This window comes from Stenella coeruleoalba, assembly GCF_951394435.1.
Source record: "Stenella coeruleoalba genome assembly, chromosome: 1".
NCBI classification, from domain to species: Eukaryota; Metazoa; Chordata; class Mammalia; order Artiodactyla; family Delphinidae; genus Stenella; species Stenella coeruleoalba.
Window position 1 is genome coordinate 139,558,132 of NC_137169.1, and position 16,331 is coordinate 139,574,462.

General features: G+C 36.5%; 1 protein-coding gene and 1 long non-coding RNA gene across 4 annotated transcripts in view; one reads left to right on the top strand and one right to left on the bottom strand.

Moving 5' to 3' along the window:
- LOC307193223 overlaps positions 1–16,331 on the top strand; it is a 284,938-nt gene that overhangs the window by 262,732 nt on the left and 5,875 nt on the right. For both annotated transcript variants that reach the window (XR_013830255.1, XR_013830256.1), the window contains exon 6: positions 2,696–2,765. This is a non-coding gene — a long non-coding RNA (uncharacterized lncRNA). The remainder of the gene's footprint in view (positions 1–2,695; positions 2,766–16,331) is intronic.
- The window catches only part of GPATCH2 (G-patch domain containing 2), a 165,761-nt gene that overhangs the window by 53,792 nt on the left and 95,638 nt on the right, over positions 1–16,331 (bottom strand). For both annotated transcript variants that reach the window (XR_013830243.1, XM_079934746.1), the window contains exons 6-7: positions 11,188–11,255; positions 893–932 (exon numbers count right to left, since the gene is read on the bottom strand). Coding sequence is in view for 1 of the 2 variants with exons in the window: in XM_079934746.1 (XP_079790872.1) it covers positions 893–932; positions 11,188–11,255 (108 nt within the window). In the remaining variant the exon portion in view is untranslated. The remainder of the gene's footprint in view (positions 1–892; positions 933–11,187; positions 11,256–16,331) is intronic.

A 16,331-nucleotide genomic window follows, 5' to 3' on the forward strand; every position in this document is an offset into this window, starting at 1 on the left:
TCTTTAATTAGATTCATGTGTGTTAAGAAATATAGTATAGCTTATAATGAAGTATTTGGCACTTTGCTGTTATAAGAAAAGGGAACTATGGTATGTGCAACCAACTCTGGACCTGCCGCCCAGCTTAAGAAATAAGACATCACCAATACATAAAATAATGTTACCAATTACCATTACTAAGCACAATCTCCTCTTTACCGACCTACCTACCTACCCCTCAGAAGAAATGATCCGTGTGGATTTGAGGCTTTTCATTCGCATATATTTAAAGGTATTTCTTACATATCATACTATTGACCCACTTAAAAAATAACTCTTAGAATCCATAATGAAAAAAAAGGCTTAACAAGGATGCAAAGCCTAAAACATATATGCTTTACAACTTATCAAAATTTTAAGCCCTAAATTACCTTATCACGCTGCAGAGAGAGAACTAACACATTCAACAAAGAAGATAGACTACTTATTTTATATGTAAAGTTAACCAAAATGAATGTCAAGTTCTTGCTAAGTCAACTCATCATTGTGTTGCCATGAAACTAATAAAAAATTAAAAAAAAACCTCACTTAGAAATATAACGTACGCTTGTAAGAAACCATTATCACCTTCAAGACTTCAAAAATAAAAATATTCTCTTGCTGGCTGATCTTGTTTAATACAAAGCAATTTTTTCAAGCATATGTACTATTTTGGTACCTTAACTTTGCGAAAAACATATGTGAACGGTGAAGTCCTACAAACTAGTGATGTATCAGCACCGGCACAATGAACTCCTTTTAAAATAACCTGGGACTTTATCCTTTCTCATAAAACTGATCTGCTACCTTGAAGGGAGATAGTTAAATATTTGAAAGACTGAGTAACTTCCTTTTGGATTAGAATGTTCCTTACCTGGCCATGCTCTGTCCTAGCCCCAGGGCTAAACCAATGGCTGCAGAGGAAAGAGAAAAGGAGTTAGCAGGAAACTCACTAAAAGCACATGCTCTCACGTGATCAGTCTGCATGTGCTGTAAGAAATGTATACGCCACCAGCAACAGAGCCTTAAAATATGCTGTATTTTAATGGATATTTCATGTAATCCTAGACTTACACCAATTTTGACAGAAATGTAAAAGTGCTCATAACCCAGTAATTTTCAGTTTCATAAGCAAACTCAGCTAGAATTACATTTCCATTTAATTATGTTAACATAAACTGCTGGGACGGTATTCATTTTATGAATCGATTCTGGTTATAAAATCTACAAATGCTATCACTTACCACAACTTAATTACAGCATCATTACAACAAATGATGACCTTTTGATTGCTGGAGTTTTAAAAAACATTAAAAATACAAGAATGTTATATCCTCTGGCTGTGTCCCGAGCAACAGTCACACAAGGCCCTTGATGTGAATTCTAAAGCATCAGCTGAAGGCCCCTTGATCCCATTCCTTCCGTGGGATTCTGGATTCTGGCTGAGAACAAATTCAACAACAACACTGGAGATACATAAGTCATGGCACAGTTGAAACGATCCGTTCTTGCACTGTGCCTCACCCTGCCTGGCCCACCCCATACTGTTCCAGCTGCAACTTGGGCTTCTAATAGTCTACCTGGTGATACCTTTTCAATAGGAGTTATCATTAGCTGTGTGCCCAGTCATCTGGCCAGTATTCTGCTTAAAAACTAACTGTAAACATCCAGGAAATCGAGAGAGACATTGTGGGAAATAAGCCAGTAAAAGCCCACAATCATAGGGAATGATACTAATATTATTAATGCTATCTATTTTTTCATCATATTGAGTACAGGTATGTGCCAAGCACTCTTTAGACACATGACATGTATGTATTATTTCCCATCCTCACAAAAACCTTACAAGGTTATTCTCATGTTCCAGCTGCAGGAATGATTGAGGCTCAGATGCTAGGTTATTTGCCCAAGGTGCTCAGCGCACCATACCACAAAGGACAAAGGGCTCACGTGGAAAGAGCACATTTCCTGGTTCCCTCCAACACTTCTATGTATTCTCCTTTGTGGTACTAAAACCTGGGAATAAACAGCCTCTATATTAATATGCTCTTATTTTGTCTATGCTCTTCCCGGAACATTTCTCAAGCTCATGGACAGTAATGCTCTTTGGCAGGTCAGATTCCATTTTTGCTGTGGGAATGGACACTTACTGCTATTTTTAAATGACATGTGGATTAATCACCAACTAGCAACTAACTATTTACTGCAGTTCCCTGACAACTTGACTGATAAATTTCCCCTCTGCTATGGATTGTACCCTTTTTCTTTAAAGAAAACTATTTTTTAGAAAATCAAATGCATACACACAGTTAAAACAAAATAAATAAACAATAAGTGTTTGTTTCATCTATCCTGACCCCTAAGCTCTGTTCAGAGAAACCACTGCCAACTCTTTCTGCCTTTTCTTTTGGTATTTAATGATGTATTTCTACAGAATATGGTTATACTGATATTTTGCGATTGATTTTAGACATTAATAATTGACTTCCTATTATTGTAAATTTAGCTCTTTTAGAACTCTCAAACCCCTATTTCCAGTTATAACACCATTTTTAATTAATCAGTTGTGAATACAGATATTATGACTACATGAATACTTTGTGCTGCTGAATTTTTCTTTTTGTTTCTCCTAAAGTTGACAGTTAATTTGTTTTTCTTCCTTTGCTATTATTTCTAGGTACTGGTGACCTTTTCCAGAGAAGTGTCCAGGAAGTGGTGTGGGAAGAATCTGGATTATAGTGTCATAGGTGGGTACAGAAGAAGTGGGATGTGAGGAAGTTAAATGGGTATAGTATAATCCACTCCTTCTACAAGTTAGGCTTTCAAAGTATGAGAGGGAGAGAGAACAGAAAAAAATGGAAAAGAAGAGGTTTAAAAATGTAGTATATAATGAAAGAAGTTTTTGGAAGGAAAAAAATGTTCTTTCCAATCACAGACACAGGTGCTGGAATCAGCCTTGGACAGAAGAAAAATCATTTCCTCTAATACTAAGACAAAGGAAAGTGAAAGAAGGTATATTTGGATAAGTTCATCCAAATTTGTGACTAACAGCCTTACTTTGGAAAGTTGAAGAAAAGGTCAAATTCTTGGGGTTAGTGGGGAGATGGGCAGCTTATAACAGGGGCTTGGTGACAAGACATAGAATAGCTTTGGGGGACACATAAAATGTTACGGAAGGTCATGCTAAAGCATTGCTGAAAGATCTACTGAAGTTCAAGATTATATATCTGTGTAGCAACAAATCATATAATCTTTTTTTAAATTTTATTTTTAATTTTTTTAACATCTTTATTGGAGTATGATTGCTTTACAATGGTGTGTTAGTTTCTGCTGTATAACAAAGTGAATCAGCTATATGTATACTTATGTCCCCATATCTCTTCCCTCTTGCGTCTCCCTCCCACCCTCCCTATCCCACCCCTCTAGGTGGTCACAAAGCACCGAGCTGATCTCCCTGTGCTATGTGGCTGCTTCCCACTAGCTATCTATTTTACACTTGGTAGTGTATATACGTCCGTGCCACTCTCACTTCGTCCCAGCTTCCCCTTCCCCTTCCCCATGTCCTCAAGTCCATTCTCTAGTAGGTCTGTGTCTTTATTCCTGTCTTACCCCTAGGTTCTTCATGACTTTCTTTTTTTTTTTAGATTCCATATATATGTGTTAGCATTTGGTATTTGTCTTTCTCTTTCTGACTTACTTCACTCTGTATGATCTTATTCACCAGTGCTCAGCAGAAGAGCAGTGGATGTGGGTAGCTGCACAGACTGATCCAAGATTAGGAGTTTATGGAACAGGACGGTAGGCAGGATTCTAAGAGGACCCCCAGTGATCCACACCCTTGCACAACTTGCTCTCTTTGAACGTAGGAACGACCTGTGAATATGATGGGATAGTCACCCCTACAATTAGGTTGTGTTTTATGGCACAACTGGCTTTAAGAAGGGGAGATTATTCTTGGTGGGCTTAAGCTAAGCGGGTGATTCTTTGAAGGGACTGAACTCTTCCTGGTGAAAGAGATTCACAGTATGAGAGTTTCAACTGGAGAACCCAACATTTATTGAGCTTTACTGAAAGACAGGCAGTGTTCTCGTTTAATCTTTAAAGAATCCCGCAAGATAGGTACTACCCCCATTTTGCAAGTGAAGAAACAGGCTCAGGGAGGTTGAGTGATTTGCCAGAGATTTCATAACAAAGTAGCAGAGCTGGAATTCAAATCTATATATTCAATTCCAAAGCTCATGTTCCTTTTAACTATTATACATATTGTCACCAGTTAGGGTAGCAGAAGTTGAGGCAGAAAAAAAGACTGGCACAGGTGCCTGTCTAACTCACCCCGTTAGGTTTAGATGTTTCCTTGTCTAAGCTTTCAATACCTTTGCACATGTCTCCATTAAAGCAGTTATATTCATATATTGTAGTTGTTTATTTATCCTGATAAAAAAAATTGGAGGTCCTTAAGAAAGAGATACTGATGATAACTGTAGTAACAGAACAGTAGTAGTAGTTGGAAGGAAATGTAGTGGTAGTAATAACAGAAGTAGCAGTAAAAGCACTCCCACAACTCGGTATCTCAGTACATGTTTGATACCTACTGGGAACCGTGGTAACGGTCATATGTAGATTACCTCATTCAAACCTCACACCTTACGGAAGAGTGCTATTGCTATTCAAGGTCACAAAGCTAGCAGGCACTGGTGTCAAGACTGGGACCGAGGCTGTCTGATTCCACACCCTGGATTCTTAACCACCATTCTCTTTCACTGCCTTCAGTTATCGTAATTTGGGGGAGGGGAGTTTTTCCCTTTTGCTCCGTTTTCTTTTTTTCTCTTTTTTAATGGACTCATGGAATGTAAAGGTTACTTAATAACTTTTTAGTGAAAACATGAACAAATCAGGAAATCTAGAGAAAGTGGTGTCCTTGAAATCCAAAGGGTCAAATTTATGTAAAGACAGCAGAGGAAAAAAGGCCGTGAAAGAGGATGAAGTTGTAGAGGCATTTATTTACACTGGAGCCAAGATTCCCAAGGGGACTTATGAGGGAGGGGGCTAACAGTGAAACGCACACCTGGGAGGAGGGGACGCAGAAGAGTCTGAAATTGATCAATTGCCGGGGATGGCTAGACCTAGAGACAGAGCTGGATGGCCTGTCTGTTCTCAAGATTCCGAGGGGCTGCATGTGGTTTCTGGGCTCACTTCTCCCTCTAGGATACAGATGCAGTTTGGGGATGTCTAAGAACTGAGCCTGACACACATTATTGCATTTAATCCTCACCTGCCCTGTTGATAATGGGACTAGCCATCACCTATGGAGCCCTCGCTATAGCGTTCTTTTTAGCAGAGCAATGTGGTCGGTAACTGTGGAGCAGAAGGGAGTTTTTTGTTTTCCTTTTAAGTAAGAAGTAGATAATAAAGCTTTAGGGAACAAGGTTTTTTGAACTAAAATCTCTGCAGACTCAGAGCTCCACACTGATTCCTTCTCACTGTTCCTTAATCCCTTGCCCTCACCCACAGTGCTGAACTACAAGTAGCAGAAATGTACAGGATTTCATGAGAAGTCAAATGATATTACAGCTATGCAAAAGGACAAAACCAACCTCAAAATTCTTAACTGAGGTCTCCTAAAGAAGTACTTTCCAAAAGGAAAGAGCCACAGCAGTTTATAATACAGATTTTGGTTTTTAGAGTTTCTATTTTTTATAGAGTTTCTATTTTTTGACTCAGAAGCATAATTTTATATTAACTTAGTGTGTCCTGTGCACATCATGGTCTAAACTTGTGCTCTCTAATATGGTAGCTACTAGTCATCTATGGCTATTTAAATGAATATTAAAAATTAAGTTCCTCAGTTGCATTAGCCACATTTCAAGTGCCCTAGACATACATGGTTAGCAGCTACCATCATCAGCAGTGCAGATACAGAACATTTCCATTACTGTGAAAAGTTCTATCGGACACCACTAGTTTACAGATTATCACTGAAAATTCGAATGCACTTTGGAAATGGAATATAATCTTCTACACTGAACATCTTCCTTGTGAACCATAACTGCTCTATTGAAGAGACTTGTGAGTATGAAGAAGTATATTACAGAAAGGGGGTGGGTTGAGGAATGGGGAAGTAGAAATGTCTGTTAAACTCCTAACTCAGTATTCTATAATAGGGTTTCATGGATCAAGACATGGGAATAAAAATTAAGGTGAGAGGCTAGCGTATTAAGAAGAAGCCATATGCTAGGTAAGAACTAGATCTTGGCAGCAACTACAACTGAGGATGCCAAAAGGCTAAGGCACATGTGTCAATGTAGAAGACGTTGACAGGGAGCTCCACACGACCTTCAGGACTTAGGATGATACGTGAATTTTGGTATTCTTGGTTCTATCTCTGCCTGTGGTTCTCAAAGTGTTGTCTTCAAAGTGTATTCTGTGCAGCCCTGGGCGGGAGTGAGGACGTCCCTGGAATACTGAACTAGTAGTCACTGTATTCCTCACTGCCATGAACTTGCAGGGGGAAAACAAAAAAGCCAGTTTCACTTAAGAATATTCTTGACCTAGCAGTAAACATTTTTTATTAAATCTCAACTTAAGAAAATTATTCGTGGTGAAATGGGCAGTACACAAAGTGTAAAGCCTTTTATATATATAAAGTATAAAGCCTTTTTTTTTTTTTTTTTTTTTGTGGTACGCGGGCCTCTCACTGTTGTGGCCTCTCCCATTGAGGAGCACAGGCTCCGGACGCGCAGGCTCAGCAGCCATGACTCACGGGCCTAGCTGCTCTGCGGCATGTGGGATCTTCCCGGACCGGGGCACGAACTCGTGTTCCCTGCATCGGCAGGCAGACTCGCAACCACTGCGCCACCAGGGAAGCCCTTGAAAGTCTTTTATTAGCTATCCTATTATAGCCTTCTGCAACAAAAATGTGTGTGTATATCTATATAACATATATACATATGTATATAAATACACATATAACATTTCCTTAAGGATCTGTGACTATAAAACTAGATTAAAAATTATTTTGAAAAGTTTATAAGTCAGTCAATGCTAATAATAATTGTTAGTTGATAACCATCAGTTACTTAAGGTCTGAAATAGTTTTCATTAGTACTCAACTAAACCAACATAAATACATTTTGACAATACTAAACATAAAAATAAAATTTTATTAGAAAGCTATCATTAACACGTTTTCCCCCCAAATTAGTTCACATATCCATTGATGACTATTACCATTAGCATCAATTCTACTGTTATTTTTAACAATTTGAGTGCTCAGAAACCTTGTTCACACAAATTGACAAATGGAAATAAAAGGAATTTGGTTAGAACCAACACTTGATTATTGAACTCCTTCAGAGTTTTACGCCAAAAAATATCACACACAATGATTTTAAGATTAAGCAGTATTTTTAATAATCTACCAGATGCTGAAAACAAAGAATTAGTAACTACCTAAACTGCATAAAGCTTTGTGACTTAGTCATTTGATTTAATCTGTCAACATCATTATCAGTACTATATGAATGACCCCCTGTTTGGAACCCAAGAGGATTTTACACTACAGGGAAATGTGCCAAGATCAGATCAGAACTGAGAGGGCATCTTTTTTTTCTAAAGTGGAAGAAAGGCAATTTTAAGACTCCCACCTGAGGGTAGGGCCCCCGAAGCACCCAGCTCTGAGACTCAAAGGACTGCAAAGAAAGAAGCAGTTCTTAATGGGCACGTGAGCGCTCTCTGTGGCTGTCCCTCAAGGTTCAGCCCAGAGGGAGCCGGATGTTTGCCTAAAAATGTCCATCTCCCAGTCTTCTCCTGGAAGGCAAAGGTTTGATGGCAAACCTTACAAGCTGCAGCCTGAGGTTCTAGAGTCTAACTGAGGATGCATCTAGGGGCTGGCTGCCATCCTCCTCAGAGTCCAGGGGGCTGGGGGCTTCCCCCACCTTCTCACTCCTGCTTTCTGGAACAACAAAACCAGGCTGCTATCTTGTACACGTCTGGTGCCCCAGCTTTTGCAGCTGCCACCTGAGGGACAGGCCCTGGATCTCCTGGCTCTGACAGCCAGTGAAGCTTGTTTCTTGAGGAAAGCTGCTTGTACTGTCCTTCCCTCTTCTTCCTGCCTTGAATGCAGACATGATATGTGGAACCATAGGCGCCATCTTGAGACTATGAGGCAGTAAATGTGAAGACATACAAGAAAAAAAGACCAGGAAGATGCTATGTGTTGAAATGTGTCCCCCCCCCCATCCAAAGATATGTTGGAGTCCTAACCCCTAGTACTGTAAAATGTGACCTTATTTTGAAATAGGGTCTTTACAGAGGTAATCAAGTTAAAATGAGGTCACTAGGGTGGGCCCTAATTCAATTTGACCTTATAAAATGCTATTATATATCTGTATCTGTGTCATTATAAAAAGCAGAAAGTTGGACACAGACACAGACATAGGGCAAAGGCAATGGGAAGATGAAGGCAAGACTGGGGTGATGTAGCAGAAATCAAGGAACAGCAAAGATTGCCAGCAAACCACAAGTGAGGAAGGGGGCAAGGAACAGATTCTCCCTCAGGGCCCTCGGAAGTAACCAACCCTGCTGATACCCTGATCTTGGACTTCCAGGCTTCAGAAATGTGCGACACCCAAAGCACTCTTTAGAAAGAAGAGCAAAGCTTGGAGGTGTCATGCTCCCTGATTTCAAACTATACTACAAAGCTATAGTAATCAAAACAGTACAGTACTGGCACAAAAAAAGATACACAGACCAAGGGGACAGAATAGAGAGCCCAGAAACAAACCCACACTTATACGGGCGATTAATCTATGACAAAGGAGGCAAGAACATACAATGGGGAAAAGACAGCTTCTTCAATAAATGAAACTAATATAATATTGTATGTTACCTATACTTCAATAAAAAGTATTTTAAGAATATAGAAAATTAAAGGGAGAGTGCAAGAATGCAAGAGGAATTTTATTCTGCAATGAAATAAAAGAAAAAGTATGGTAAAAGAAAAGAGCTATGAGACAATACATTTGTTGTTTAAGTCACCCAGTTTGTGATACTTTGTTACTGTAGCTCTAGGACATGAATACAGGTGATGAAGCAGAAAAAGAGAAATAGTCTGGCCCTTGATAATATCCTTAAGCTTAGTAGCAAGCCCTAGAGCCACCTTCCTTCTAACGTCTCGTGTGAGGAAAAGAAAAACCAAACCTTTTGGTCTGAGCTAGCATTAGTTTCATACTCTGTTACTTGCACCTAGTACATCCTGAAAAATATAATAGATGACTTTTCAATCAGTCTTGAATAATAAGTAGGGTTTTGACAGATATGGATAGGAGGAGATGAATGAGCAAAGTCACTGGCTAAAGGGGCCAGTGCAGCAGAGGTTCTATTCAGGGCACAGAGGTAGACAGCTGGACCACTGGTGTTAGGAGGAAGAGATAACGGATAACAAAGTGGAAATGTAACTGGAGCCAGGTTGTAGAAGGCGTTTAACGATATGCTAAGGTTTGTCTACTGTCAAGAGGCAATCAATACTGGAAGTTTTAATAGGAAAATAAAAGGATCAGAACTGAACTTGAATAGTAGAAGTAAGTAGTAGGTACTGAAATAGTGAGAGAGTAGAGACAGAAAGATCCATATAAAAGATAACAGAGCTGTAATTAAAATAATGGAGGAGGATGTGGAAAAGAGGAGGTCAGAATGAGATACTAAAAAAAGTGGACGTAGCAGGTAGGGCGCGAGGTAGTAAAATGACCGTTTTAGTCCCGTGTGTTGAGAGAATTGTAATCAAACACATTGGTATGACTTGGGAATCTCTAAAAACGGTGGCATCTAAGTTCCATCCCCAGAAACTCTTATTTATGGGGAGATGGGTGTGGAAGGGTTGTTGGGATATTACAATGAGGGTCATACTGGCTAATTTCAGAAGCAATACTCAACTGACATTATTGCATTTGTCCTATTTTAAATACAAATTTTTATGTCTTCACTCACTCAACAACTGGCACTGGATTACGATGGTGATAGAGATTGTTTGCCCTCAGGGCATTTACAATCTTTACCAAATGCGAGTTTTGGCTTAAATATAGCTCTAAATCTACTTTCTTGAGTATTTGTTTTCTATCAGAACAGAAAATCGAGACGGAAACATACAAATCTTCTGATGGTCCTTATGAGATAAAAAATGCTTTATCCATTTTTATTTTTATTTTTTTTCTGTTTGAGTGAAAAAAGAGAGAAGGTCTTTTATGGGATAATGAAACAATGAGTAAGATAAGCTATTAGGAGGGAAGATTGTGATATCATAAGCTATAAAGGTAAATATATAAAAATAATCTATATAGATAATATTTTATATCATATAAATTATACTATATTAATATTTATAAATTAAGCTACATCTGAACAATAATTTCTGCTTTATATTTGATAAAAAGTAGATTTAAAAAATAGAACCTAATGGGTCCTAATATAATTGTTTTCCAGAAAAAATTCATTCAATAATTCATATCGTTCCATACTTTAATGGTCTTTCTCAAGTGCAACCAGCTTCATAGGAGACACATGGTATTGAGCCAAAATACACAACTTATTTCAGGTTTTCCAACAAAGATGTATTTAGAGATAGAATTAGCACCTAGAAATTCACCCCATAACTCACCAAGCCACAGCTTTACTTTTTTGGAGTTATCTAGTAAATTAGTCTCTTCCTTTTGTTGCTAAATGCAAATACTTTCTGGTCCCATCACAGCTCATGCTGGACAGGAGAAGAGGGTAGAGAATTCATGAGGAAAAGACTCACTCTTCATCTCAGTACCTTAGAAAGGGTTGTAGAAGGAAGGAAGTGAGGATGGATGAGTCGAAGGAGAGCTTGATGCTACTTAATGTAATGAAAACTTAAACACTTTGAGATAATCTTATATATGACTTTCAGTAACACGTGAATTTCAAATTCTACTACAAGTAAAATAAAAGAATGATTACTTAAAAACTTTTCTTTATATTTCTGTCATGGGTTTCATTTAAATTGTTCTTGGACTACTGTACTTGGTATATGATGTTTACTCTTTTATACGACAGATTTAAATTGAACCACCTTTACTAGCAATAGCTACCAATTTCCCAAAAGAAAGATACAGAATAGCCCAACAAGATTATACAAATACCATGCATACTCACTCATGGTGATGAGAATCTGGGGAAAAGTGAACCATTCTCTTGTTACTGACTGGGCCAGGAGTGGTCACCTGAAAGGAGATTTAAAACCAAAAACAGGTCACCGTTGAGTGTGTAAAAAGGCAGTGAATAACAGGGATGTTTTCATTTGAGGACATCCACTCTGAAATGGAGAATATAACGATTCTCAAAACCTAAGACACAACTGCATGGACCAAAAGATACTTTAATTCCTGGTAACAATGTGCTATTTGTTTTAGTCTAGCATAGTTCCTCAGCTAGAATTTTAAGACTATTTAAAAAGTACCTTCATAACAGAAAAAAAAAAAATCTTTCTTAAGAACTAGACCACTGACTCTCATTCCAAATACTGTACAACTGCAAATATATTTAACTGTATATAAAAAAAGGTTTACTTAATTAGATTAGTGTTGAGAAGATGATATTTCCTAGGACCAACATGTTTGTAGTTAACTCCTAAATGTAAATAACATGTATTATAATGCACACATTTTAAATGCATACAAATTAGGGGTTTGGGATTAAACTATACTCACTACTGTATATAAAATAGATAAGCAACAAGGACCTGCTGTATAGCACAGGGCACTATATTCATTATCTTGTAATAACCTAGAATGAAAAAGAATCTGAAAAAGAATATATACATATATATATGTATAACTGAATCACTTTGCTGTATATCTGAAACTAACACAACATTGTAAATCAACTGTGCTTCAGAAAAAATGTATACAAAGACTTAAGTCAAGGAAGTAGTGAGTAGTCCTTTTTATAGTTTTCCCATAAAGTTAGGAATTATTTGTGTATTTACATAGAACAAAATGTAATTTCACTTAAGAGAAAAAATTTTATTCCTTTATTTCTAAATCAAATTAAAAAGCTGAGAAAGAATTCAAGGTTCAACTTTTTTGATATTGCAAGCTATTCCCATTTTTAAAGGAAATGTCACAACTTTCCTATCCTATAGCGGGTTCTCAACGGGAACATAAAAACAGCATGAATCCACTATCACAACTGATGAAACATAAACTGACAGCAAAAGGCTTTACATTATGTTCCGCTGTATTAAAAAAAAAAATCCCTCTGTAATTATAGAAGTGCTGCTTAACGTATAGAATCCAAAAAGGCATGATGAGGCAACAAATACCCCTCAGAAGAAACGAACATTTTCAAAAATGTTATTTTGTCTTGTATCAGTTGGGTAACGTGGATGGCAGCACACACTGAAACTCTAAGAAATGCAAATATTGCAAATGTGCACAGATGATGACATTAATAACCCTATGGTTTGAGCACCACAGGTAAACATGTGGCTCAACTCCAGGACTACATCCTGCATTCATCTCAAAATGAGGTTTTCATGCTATTGCAGTGGGTAACCCTGGAATATAGTAATCCATTTTCTACACAGTGGCTATGAGAAAAGCCGACTGCGCCTATGTCATGCTTTGTTAGAGGTTCATGATCACATTATCTCATGGTGGACCTGACACTTTTATTCAGTTTACAGTATGTTCTATGTACAGGCAACTTATTTCCTTTGCCAGGGCTGCTGACAACCTTTTCCACACTATATTAATCTTGTTTACTGACTTTATCTTGGTACAAATATCAGAAAACTGAACTTTTTATCTCAGAGAAAGAAATAAACAAAGTGTTGACAGAAGCAGAAGCTATTTTCAGGGCTAAAATTGCTTGTTTACCTGCAGCTATACTTATGGAAAAATGTTTAAGTCTTGCTCTGGCTTGAAATATGTAATCTGAAATTTAATAAATGAAGGAATTTCACATATACCCATGTGATAAATTGCCTGATGAAAACAATGCAACTGAATACAACAAAACAGAATTTATAACTAATATATACCACAATACAAATGTAAGCTTTCAATCTAGTCAGAAATAATCATACTATGTATTTCTCAGAAATCATATATAGAAACTATAAGCTCAATTCAACTGCTGTAAATAACTCACAAAAGATTTACAATATCAAATGTAGATATTTAAATGACTCTACCTATTCACCTAGTACATGGCCCTTTTTTTTAAAAAAAGAGGTGAATATCCTTCACTGTTATTTCAAGTCAATTTTGGTTTTACTTTTAAAGATATGTAAAGAGGCATAATTTAGAACTTTTTAAATGAAATAAAGAAACACTGAGATCCATCCATGATGATCTTAGGGTCAATGACACTGGCCTGCCTCAGGAGTGAACCATTTTAACAACAGGAATCTTTTGCAACTTTAGTGACTAGACATGCTTACCAAAAATCTGAGGGTGAGATCTTAGTATAGAATTCAGCTTATGGAAATCAGGGCTATACTGGAGTTTCAGTGTTTTTTAAACTTGAAAACATGTATTTAATATGATTGATTATTAGTAGATACTTCAAAGAATTATAAAATGTCAAGAAACATTCTTACAGAATTCTTCCTAAAGATTTATAATTCGGGGTTAATCTTTCTAAAAATGAAATGAAGCAACTTAAAATAGCAGGTCAAAGTATTAATTTCTAGTAAATGATTAAGTATGGTGATTATTTTATTCTCCAAAAAATATGCCTTCCAGGTATTACAGAAATGTCTTAGAAAGAAATCACAAATTAAAAAAAAATCATAACTCTTTAAATATCCCATAAGATATTCATGTTGTAAAAGTTATTTGTTAGAAAAAGTAGATTTTATTTCAAAAGGTCAGATAAGAAACAGGTATTCTGTTCTTCATGAGAAATAGTATCTCCACAATCCAATTCTTGTTATTTGTTAAAACTCTGGAAACAATCTTTTATATAATTAGCCAATATTTACTGATAAGAATCTTAAACATCACACTATATGCCCTGAATTTTTATGATTCATTTGTTAAATTTTACTACGTCAATAGTGACTACAATCCTAAATAAAGTAGGCATATTTCTTTTCAGTATCCATGTTTATTATGCAAATTATTAAATTAAAAAAATAAACTCAAAGTTAGATAGGAATGAATGGTCTCTGGATAGCATAGTGTTTATGTCAACTTCTGGCCTTACTAGATTGTGAAATAAACTATAATGCTAAAAGATCACATGGATCTCAGTTTTTACTATTGTTATTTACAATCAAGTTATCAACCTTAGAAAATCAGAAATGTAGTAGTTACTAGACAAAAACTTAATAACAGCTGTACAAGTACCACTATCAAAATTCATAAGGTCAATAAGTACCAATATAAGGGAAATTGAGCCAAATGATTTCAATGACAAAATATCTTTAGCAGTTTTATTAGATACATTAAAAGAAATTTCTTATTTTTTCTATCACTGACTTATCAACACTGATTTTATGACTTTCCTTCAAAGATAGACAGAACAGTTGGTTTTATACCTCATTTTCACTTTGTTATTATTACCAAACCCACTGCATCTCATCCCATTCTTCTATAATTAGATGGTTGAATGAACTACTTCCCGTATCAGGTAAACTTACCTGAGACACAACGGTCTTATGAGATTAATAATGAGTTTGTTCAACATGAATGATACCCTACTTATGTTCTCAATGAATAAGAGGCCTTCTATAAATTCAGGAGATGTTATGTCTCCATAGAAGCACAAGAAACCATCATCCTTTCTTCTCTGCCTCTAGTAGAGCCATTGTCCTCCAACTTTTCTCTCACTTACAATTATATTTTGCTTTCCAAATGCTATTCTGCTTCAGTGCCTACACTGACAAACACTTAGGGTGGCAGGCTGCCATTCAAAAGAAGGCCTTTCAGTTTTGTGAGAACTGGTCAATCAAATCCGCCCGGCCTCCAGGCTACAGCGAGACATTGTCTGAGCCTCCCTGCCAGTTTGTCAAGACCCAGAAGCTTCCTGCTTCTCTAAGGACCATTATTAATTTGACTCAACTTCTCTGAAGAAAGAAACAAGCCTTTAAAATTTAGAAGGCTCTGCATGAAGGCCCCTCACCCCCGGTACATTCAATAAATGTGTCAGTCAAATATATGTGACAGATACTAAGGAAAACAACTCAACAGCAAGAGGCTTAAAAATAGGACTTTAAACCCTGGGGGTAAGAAGTAAGGAAAGGAAAGCAAAGAGGTGGAAGGAAACTAACTTACTATAGTTGCTAGTCTATACATTATCTTCATTTAAAAACAAGCCCAAGAAAATCATATTCTAAATGTTTTGCAATAGTTGATTTTAATTAATAGTTGTTAAATGAATGTGAATAATGTCTATCTTTTAATCACATACAGAAGAATGAAGAAAGATTCTCCAGAAGTATTTCAAATGAGGGCACCTGAGTTTATATAAGTGTTCTAAAAATTTGGTACAAGATAGTTGGGAGAATGAATAAAATATTTCACTGTGTCACCTATTCTCATATATAATATTACAGAATGGTCACGATTCACAAAAGGCACAATTTATTTGGGGATGGAAAGCATTCAAGAAAATAACATTAGAATTACTTCTAAAACAACATACAAAAAAGTAGAAATTACTTTTCATGCTTTGCAACATGTCGATTTTCTCATTCCAGAGCCATCCATAGCTCCACACTGAAAGCAAAATTAAAACGAATGAGAAATGCATTTGAAGCCCTCTCTAATCTCATCCCTGCTTTCCACTGTGATCCTTCTCTCCAGCTCCTGATGCAGTAGTTGATTGTTCCTTGCTCTAAACCCCAAACTGCTCTGCTTGATACAATTCAACAAATATTTACTAGTTACCTATTGTGTATATAAAATCATGCTTAAATTTACTATATAATGAGTGGTATATGGTTCCCATTCAGTTGGGTGACTTTAGTTGTATCGTTACATTGATTGTTACATTGATTAGTTATATTGTTACAAATATTACTAATCTTTTTTATATAATGATAAAGTTCTGTGTTAAGGGACCCCTCTAATTCCAAGGTGGGTTTTTTTGTTTGTTTGTTTGTTTTAAAGAAAGAAAGATCAGTAAATAATTCATGTGCTAATGTTTGGGATTTTATAAAATCTAATAACATTACAGAAAGATGTACTAAGTTCTCATCATTATTCATATCTTTAAGTATACCAATATTCATAAACAATCTTGCTCTTATCAGCAGAGCTCACCCTGGTAAGATTTTAGGGGAAAAAACC